The 9,193-nt window shown below is 40.9% G+C and overlaps 3 protein-coding genes across 4 annotated transcripts in view; all 3 read left to right on the top strand.

Annotated features, from left to right (window-relative positions):
- Positions 1–9,193, top strand: part of si:dkey-24p1.1 (uncharacterized protein LOC556718 homolog) — a 97,908-nt gene that overhangs the window by 23,311 nt on the left and 65,404 nt on the right. The gene's annotated exons all lie outside the window — the stretch shown is intronic.
- Positions 1,841–3,476, top strand: LOC112143773 (B-cell receptor CD22-like). The gene is made up of 4 exons (XM_024267972.2): positions 1,841–1,847; positions 2,223–2,495; positions 2,711–2,983; positions 3,095–3,476. Exons 1-4 carry the CDS (start codon positions 1,841–1,843, stop codon positions 3,349–3,351), a joined length of 810 nt encoding a protein of 269 aa, XP_024123740.1. The 3' UTR covers positions 3,352–3,476.
- The window catches only part of LOC112144118 (B-cell receptor CD22), a gene marked incomplete in the record, with an annotated part of 10,975 nt that continues 6,672 nt past the window's right edge, over positions 4,891–9,193 (top strand). Inside the window, 1 exon segment of the mRNA XM_036215836.1 lies at positions 4,891–5,027.

The following is a 9,193-nucleotide window of genomic DNA, read 5'->3' on the forward strand; positions in this document are numbered from 1 at the left end:
CTGATGCGGCCCGGCCTCAACTAGATTCTGTCTCCAGCGGCCCCCGGCTGATTTGAGCTTGAGACCCCTGGCTTAAAGTAAGACAAGTAGAAGAGTTAAGAGGAACTGAGCTCTTAACTCTTAAGAGTTGGTGTAAAATTCACACCAACCATAAATGGAACTTTTAACATGTAATGGACATAGTGTGATGTCACAAACACACAATACCTTATTTTTGATTTCAATGAAATGAAGTCATTTCAGTCGGCATTTTTCCAAATTATGGACTTCTCCATGTTGGAACTAGACGGTGTCAGTAATCAGTGATTGGTCCGAGTCGGTCTGAGTCAACATTTCTGTGACAACCACTCTCACTGATCAGGAATGAGTTTGTAGGAAAACCACACCTCTTCCACTGACAGTGGAGTCGGGAGAATCTGTCAAACGTTTTGAACATCACGATGAGGGCCAGCGAGCACCACATACTTTTACTGAGGCTTTCGATTGGTCAGTTTATGACTTGAATGACTTGTGATAAAGAAAATAAATAAATAAAAAATAATAGGTTTGGCAATAACATGTTAAAAAGAGGTACCAAAGGATGAATGGTTATTCTGACAAATATAAGGACTGAGTAATAGCTGCTTTTTTCTTTTCTTTTCTTTTTTTTTTTTTTTTTAGTAGAAGTCTGTGAAATTTCTGCATAGGACCAGCGGGTACTTCCTGTTTAGAATGCGAGTGGGGAGGGGTTACTCAGCCTAAAGTTGAAGTTTGCTTAGATCAGTGGCCCCAACCACCGGGCCGTGGATCAATTTCCACAAGAAACTATAAATTATACCTGTTTTTTTTTTTTTGATTCGGAAATGATTAATTTTGTATATCAACCGGATTCTCTCTATTAGATTGAGCGCTATAAGAAGTCCAGCGACGTGTAACGCGAGAAAAGTTGTATGTGGAACCCTTCTTTCCATTTTAATGGGATTAATGCTGTAGCAGATGAACAGACAGAAGAACAGGGGATTTCCACACACCATGCCTGTTCGCATAGATATGTGATTTTCATGAATTAATCTAATCTTTTGAAAAAGAAGAGGAGCAGGGCACAGAGAGTCGGGCTGGGATGGGGAGAGGAGGAGAAAAGGAAAGTTGTGCAGCACGTGCAAGAACGCACGTTTTGTTATAAATGTTTTTGTGTTAAAATGTTTCACTTGAACCTTTTGCATGGAGCTTCAAAGTAGTCTGATTTGTTTCCCATTAAGCATCAATAATCGATTTGTTGGTTACATTTTGTCCATGTATTGAAGTTTTTTTTTTCTTTTTAAACTCAATTTTAACCACTTCTGACATCTTTTAAGCAAAAATGTTTTTCACTTGTTACAAAATACTATCCGACCAAACTGAACAAACCTGGAGACGTTTTTTTTCTGACCAGTTTTCTTTTTTTTAAGAGAAGACTAAAGTGCAGATGTTTTTATTGTTTTTGTGTTGCAGAGATTCCAGTGAAAATGAATGCTCTAACATCTGGTTGTTTGGTGTTATTGACCCTCATAACAAGTAGGTTATTTCTTTGTTCTATAATGAAAACATGTTGTCTAACTGGATTATAGTTTATGAACTAACTTGTGTAAATACTTTTTTTCACATTTACAGACTTTTATTGTAACACAGCAAAGGCAAATCCTTTTGTGTTTGAGAAGACCCAGATCACAGCTGAAGAAGGCTCCTGTGTTGAAATCAAATGTAAACCCACAGGTGTTTCTGTAGATACTAGAGGTGCAGAATGGTTTTGGATGAAGAATGCAACCTGGATTGGTGGTAAAGGCTTCATTGGGACGGTCCTTTACAGCACTGATGATTCAAGATGGCCCGTCAGTCCACTCTTTAAAAACAGAGTAACACATGGATCTGCTGGAGGACAACAAGGACATCAACTGTGTCAAATTAAAATCTGTAACCTGACTGTTAGTGACAGTGGAATGTATCTGTTCAGATATGAAGCAAAAAATTCAGCCGATAAATGGATGACATGGCCTTTAGCTACCCTAACTGTTGGTGGTAAGTAGAAAGATCAAGAAACAGAAAAAATGCAGTTTAAAAAAATATATGGAATCAAAAACATTTTAACAACATAATATTAACATTATTGTCATGAACAAGAATGTACATTAAATGATATTATAATACTGGAATTCTGTAAATGTGGATTTGATAACAAATGTCACACAAGTGTTTTGTCTTTTCAGGCATTCCTCAAGTTGAGATTCTGATTCAGAATCAGAATAAAGGAACATTACAAGACATCAAAGAAGGAGACAACATCACTCTTGAGTGTAAACTGAAGAAAAGCAACCCAAAACCTGACAGCTTTTCCTGGAATAAAGATGGGAAAAACCTCAACAATTGTCAGATTTATGAATTGATCAGGATCAAACCAGAGGACAGAGGAAACCACACATGTGGAGCCAGAAACCTGATTGGTTCTGGAACGTCAAAGTCCATTTATCTAAATGTTAAATGTAAGAATAAACTAAGATTTTATTCCATGTTGGAATTTACTTTACTCCAATGATGGAGAAACGTTAAACTGTTACTAAAAATATCATGAACAGAAGTACTAGAAGTGACAACCGCTGCTTCAATTGGAATTTTGGGAAAATAGGAATTAACATCATTTATATACAGAGAAATTGGATTGGTGTCACTGTAACCTTTTAAAACTCTTTGAATTCAGATCCCCCCAAAGATGTGAGAGTAGAAGCACAGCCTGGATCTGTTGTGGTGGAAAATCAGACTTTCTCATTGAACTGCAGCTTCCATTCTAACCCATCCATCACCTCACTCACCTGGATGAAGAAGACCAATGACAGCAGAGAAATGACTGTGAGTTCTGAGAGGAGATTCTCTGTGAAATCTGCCAGTCCCTCTGACAGTGGATGGTACAGCTGTTCAGCTACAAATGATGTTGGAACAGAAAAATCCCAGCCTGTACAGATTACAGTTTATTGTGAGTATTGAAAAAAGGAGCAAACGTCAAACATGAACCACATGTTCCTAAACACAGATATACTAAACTCATAATGTTGATCTGCTTCATCTCTTCCTTCATTCTGTTTAGATGCTCCAAAACAAACAACAATCATCAAAGGTGAAGAACAGGTGCATGATGGGAAACGTTCTGTGACTCTGAGCTGCAGCAGTCTCTGTGATCCTCCTGCAACTTATGTCTGGTACAAAAAAAGAGAAAATGAAAAAGTCTACAATGGAAAGAACTTAACAGTGTCCTCAGACCAAGCAGGAGAGTATTTTTGTGTTGCTGAAAATGAGATCGGTCAAAGATCATCGGAAACTGTGAGACTGTTTGATGGTGAGTGAAAGATGATGATTTAATAGTTTGATTTATTATGACTTTCTGACACCATAACATAATAAAATTAAATATATATTCCTATATTTCTCTCACCAACAGTCAATATGAGCACTCCAACAATTGTGAGGATTTTGTTTGTTGTCCTGAGTTCGATCATCACAGTTATTGTAGCTTTTTCTCTGTACAGGTAAGAAATATAATCTTTCTTCAACAAACAATTCAAACTACTTTCTCTGTTTAACTTACTGACATGATCTATGTCTATAAATTATTCTCACCACACAGAAAGAATAAATTACTTCAGCGGGGAACTGCGAACAAAGAAGTCTGCAGTGATGTTGTGGTAAAAATGTCTGCAAGCATTGATTTGTGACAAAAAAAGATTTTTTTTTTTTTTTTGTCACAAATTCTGCGTTTTGTTCTACTTGAAAAGATGAGTTTGGTCTAAAATGTTCAATATAGTAACATTTCAGCTGTGAGAGACAGAAGTTAAAAAATATAATCCAGGAAATAACATTGTTTGATATCTAAAAAATATATTTTCATATCATGGTGCAGAAAATAAATATTCAACACCAACAAACTAGCATGAATAATGTCACATATACCCTGTCACTTTTTCTTTCTACCCTTTTAAAATGAACCTGTTTGAACTTATCTGTATAATAAACATCTGTCCACATCTTTGAATATTCAGATATTCACTTTTCCACCATGTGTGTAGCTCAGTGATAGCCCCAGAACATTGCAGCTCTTTAGAAGATCTGCATGGAAGAATGGACCAAAATAGCAAAAAGAGTGTATTTAAATATGGTGAAGATCTACAAGAGGCATTTGATCTCTATCATCAACGACCAGGGTTACATTATTATAGATTTTTATTGATCAAATACTTATTTTCTGCACATTACACAATTAAATTATTTGAAATCAGACAATGTTTTTCAGGACATTCTGTCTTTCAAAGTTGAGGTTTAATACTTCCTGAAAATCTAAGCTTTTTTTCTCTTTGAAGGAGCAAGAGGTGCAGATGGATCATGAGAGCATTAATGATGAGCATGCAGCTGAACATCTGGATGCATGTGACGGGGTCTAGGAAATGTAAGACCTGTCAAGTATTTTTGCAGGCAGAGGCAAGATCTGCTGAAATTCCTAAAATGATACATTATTCTCCAATGTATTCTGAGAAATCTAAAATCAAAAATTAGGATCCCAAATAGGAAAGAAGGCAACAAGGATTAGTGCTAGATTATACTTTTTTCTTTAAATTCAATCCCCTTTTTTTATTTGAGAAAGATTTAAGTGTTCAGGTCAGTTGAGTTCTGGTATTTCATTTTTCTGAACCTCCTACCATCACTTCTGTTAATCAGTCTGGATGTCATTCTGGGCAACATAATTTAGTAATCAAATCAACAAAAACAGCTGTTCTGTATATCTTCATTAATGTAAAACCAGTTAACTGTGCCCTGACCCCCCAATCCAGGTCACCTGCCAAATTGACCACTGTGGCGCTGGATCACGTGACACGGAACGATTCAGCAGCTGAGCGTGCTGTCGGACATTTAATGACTGCGCACACACTTCATTCAGCAAACACCGGTGAAATACAAACTTTTGTAGAGCGTGAGTAAAGCATGCCTACCTGTGCGCGTTTGTCATTCATCTATAGAAGAGGAAGCGGGTAAGAAAAGACTTTTTCCAAGCACCAGAAGAGCTGCACTCTTTTGTTTCCTGTTTGTTTGGTGTGGCAGTAGGCGCATTTTAAATTCGTTTGTGTGCACTTCAGGTACCAGTCGGACTTTTCAGTTTCATGCGAGTTGATGTTTAACCTGTAGGTGTGCACTGTAGCTTTGGTGAGTTTGTGGTGTGGAGTTTCAGGTAAATGTTATTAATCTTTGCTGATGATATTTTGGAGTAATTCTTGAAGTAATATTAATTTGGTGTATGAACTTGAATAAAAATGAAGGGTTTGATTAATTAAATTGAATAAAATTGTTATTAAATTAAGGTAGGAATTAACTTGAGTAAAAATGTTATTAAAATATGAATTCATTCAGCATGCATTTTAATTCAGTAATATAAGTGAATGTATTTTTTAAATTGGAGCACTTAAAATTATATAAATTATTGATTAAAGTTGTTTGTTTCTGTTGTGTGACAGAATTTGACATTGTAAATATTTATTCAAATTATTATGTGTGTTTTAAGGTTTTTACCTATTCACTGCTAACTAACAAAAATGGAAAAATAAATAAAGATTGGAATACAACATCAAGTGGCAGTCTGAGTAAATCACCCCTCTCCTTTGGAGGCTCAGCCATTTTTCAAGTGTAAGTAAAGCGCACAAAATTTGGAAACACTTGACAACCACTGTAGTTCATTCCTCTTCTGCCTTCTCTCAACTACCTTTGACTTCTCTCTCAAAACATCAACGATACTGGTTTCCCTTTCATATTATTAATACTTCTAAATGTTCTGAGATGTTTTTATTATTTGTGTTTTATTATTTTAGAAGAAAACAATCAGGTTTCTCCCTCTTCTGGATTTAAAGGGGCCATACCATAATTTTCTTAAGCCTATCAGAGTGAGCTATATCTATTTATATGGTCATATATTACCTTTGGAACATTTGATTCCTGAAGCTCAGCCTTCCGCTGCATGTCGCTTGTTTCATGACGTCATCCTAGAAAAAGCAGTGTCTCTGCATTTCTCCCATGAAAATAATCCAAACTTCTTCAAAGATGGCTGCACGAGTGCACGTACTATATATCTGCCTACAAAGGCAGATATATAGCCTTTGTATCACCTTATTGCTTCACAACGCAATCTCTTGCAGCTTCTGCACGGCTGTGCCGCACCAGGGGTGGAGGTCGGGGGTCTTAAAGGAGCCTACATTAACGAACACCTATTTGAGCTGGAATTTACTGAAGACAGGACATAACTGGAAGATATACGGTATAGCTCAGTGGAGAAACTGAGTGTTGGTGTTAGACTGGGGATGGTGCTGGCAGAGCAGACTCTTTCTGGAAGTGGCAGTTCACATCGTGCTGACGTCAGCACGTGGGTATGGGAGGGGCTGCTGCAGACAGCGCAGGTTTTTAGAGGATTACTCTTAAAATGGATCAAAATACTACTTTGGGGTAAAAACCTCAAAAAGTAGAATTTCCGTGGTATGACCCCATTAGACAGAAATGTAAAATGGATTGTTAGAATGTTATAATTTTTTTCCAAAAGTTTTTTATGTTATATTATCAATAAATCATTTTTGTTATTTGTGTTTTCTTATTTCAGAAATACAACAATTTTCTAATTTTCTTCTTTCAAAAATGTATCTTTTATGTAAATACATGACGCAACATTAAGTGATGCTGAAATTATGCTAAAAACAATAGTATTAGCTAAATGCTAAAAACAACCGAGACAGTCGTAGCCAGAGGGGTAAATACAGTAGTTCTGTGGCTGGCAACCGGCTCGCGCACAGACGCAGCCGGAGCGCGGTCGGGGAGCTTTCACGGGGACCCTATGCAAGTCTTCTGAACAACTTTCGTTTTGTGGCCGCTTGAATGCGCGCCGACGCAGCTTCCGACTCATGTTTGAAGACACGACAACAACACTTAAACCTGCAGTGTGAAGCCATCTAGGGTTCACCGTCCAATATGAGGATCAAGGCACAAAATGCGTTAACAAGAAGTGCACTGTCTGCAAGATTTAATTGCCTCATCTCTATATCGTACAATGTGGGGAAATACATCCAACATGACCACCCATCTCTGGCGTCATCACCCAGCCTGTCACCGTCAACAAAGTCAACAACTAAGGAGGTAACACAATCAGAACATCCTAGAGCCTTTGCGGCGGGGGCTGGGTGGGCCAGTTGGCCCCGTCTGGTGGGGGGGCTGTCCATTGGGAGTAGGGGCCCCATTAGGCACGGGACCGGGGGGGTCTTGACGGGTTGTGGTCTCTACTGATGCAATAGGTGGGGGCCGCGGCTGGTCCGGCCGCTTCGGTCCCGTTAGTACCTGACCAGCGCACCCTCGGGAGAGGTGCTTGGGGGCCAGGCCTGAGATCTGTCACTGGGACTGGCTCCTTCTTGACTCCTCCCTCCTTGCGGGGGGTGGGGGGCACGGGGTCTGGGGTTCAGCTCTCAGGGAGTGGGGCCCCTGGGCTGGGTGAGCTTGGACCCAACACTAGGGTGAGCGGGGGGACGGCGGTCCACCCTCGGGGGTCAGTCTGCCAACTGACCCCAACATATCCCCTTCCTCATACGAACATGCATTAGGGTGAAGGGGTGGGGTGCTTGTATTGCAGTGCGCTGCGGGTGGTGGACTACTTGCCGGTGACCCCCCTCCTGTGGTCGCTGCATGCATTCGCCCTCCCCTTGGTTTTTTTTGCACCATAGACATGTAGGACCCTTGGTGGGGGGGGGGGTGCTTAGACATCACTACCAGCAAGCAGTTGATGACCTCTCAGTGCCCTTCCCGCCAATTTTAACTGCATCATAGACATGTAGGGCCGTTGGTGGGAGGATGGCGGGGCATCTCTGCGAGCAATCAGGAGATGCCCTGTCAATCACCAATTTTAACTGCACCCTTTGGTACACACACCTCTAACACCACAAATATACACTCTAACAAACAAACACGCATACATCACACAAGGAAGGTGGGATCTTCGACATTTTGTCCCCTACCCCATCCCTGGCGGGGGGCCGGGGGCCCTCGGCCTGGTGGTCTTGTCTCTTGGGTGCCGGTCTCCTGGGCCCGGTGGCCTCTTCACGCCGGGAGTGGGATCCCCGAGATTTAAGATCTAGAGCAGGGGATCAATCTACATCAGAGCCTGATGGGTGTCCAGGTCTTGGTGGTGCGGGTTCTGGTCCTTGCTCTCGAGAACTAGTCCTCTCCAAAACTCCATGGGTGTGTCTGGTCGGGCCTTGTTTACATCACTCCTCCGGGGCCTCTGTTTCTCTTGGGTGCGCCTCTCCTTGGCGGGGGTGGGCGGACCCTTCCTTGCTCCCCCCTGGACCTCCCATGGCGGGGGCAGGCGGTTGTCTGGAGCATGGGGGTGGGTCTCCCTTGGGGTACCCTGGCTTGTTCCTGTGGTGGGGCAGGGGGATGCTCGGCACTGCTGGGTGGTGGTGGGCTGCTCTTCTGAGGTTGGGGGGGCTCTCCAGGGGTGGGGATTTGCAGCGATCCCGCGTGCCTTGGTCTGGGTGTTTGGACCTGGGTGTTTTATATATATATATATATATATATATATATATATATATATATATACTTTCCTTAATCTTGGGGGACATCAGTGAAGATCTTCCAGAAATCAGATTCTACACTCTTCTACTGGTTCTGTCATCTCTCACTGCTACCTGAGACAGGCGTGTCAAAGAGGCATCGAACCCTCAGAACTTATGGAACTGCAGACTTGTATGATCTCTGTGGAAGTAATCAAAAGGGAGGTAAAAAATGCCCAACAGCAGCAGAGAAAAATTTGGCTACAGTTTCATCAAAAATGGCAATAACTTGGCACGCTTGCTCCGCCAGCCGCTCCTTTGCTGCCATGCTGTGAGCGTTAAACACCGCCGTGGAGGAAATGAAAGCTGATGCTGAAAAAATAGTGGTGACCAGTTTAGAAGAGAGGAAATGAAGTCTCGCAGCAGTCATTTTTTTTTTGTCTTTCTCGTCTATTTGTGGTTTAAAATCCCTTTGATGGTTTAACATTTGGTAGACAGTCTGTGCCTGTTTTAATTTTCTTTCTATATTTTAAGTTTTCAGTTGTATATAGTGATGTATAAGCAGTGCCATCATAATTTCTGTTTGTAAGTTTCTTAAACACTCTCCACCCCCAACTTTA

This window comes from Oryzias melastigma, linkage group LG16, assembly GCF_002922805.2.
Source record: "Oryzias melastigma strain HK-1 linkage group LG16, ASM292280v2, whole genome shotgun sequence".
In the NCBI taxonomy this organism is placed as follows: domain Eukaryota; kingdom Metazoa; phylum Chordata; class Actinopteri; order Beloniformes; family Adrianichthyidae; genus Oryzias; species Oryzias melastigma.

Excerpts from the sequence above, each read along its gene's own strand:
- LOC112143773 (XM_024267972.2), top strand. Across the intron at positions 2,496-2,710 it reads CATTTATCTAAATGTTAAAT|ATCCCCCCAAAGATGTGAGA; the intron begins GTAAGAATAAAC and ends CTTTGAATTCAG. Across the intron at positions 2,984-3,094 it reads TGTACAGATTACAGTTTATT|ATGCTCCAAAACAAACAACA; the intron begins GTGAGTATTGAA and ends CATTCTGTTTAG.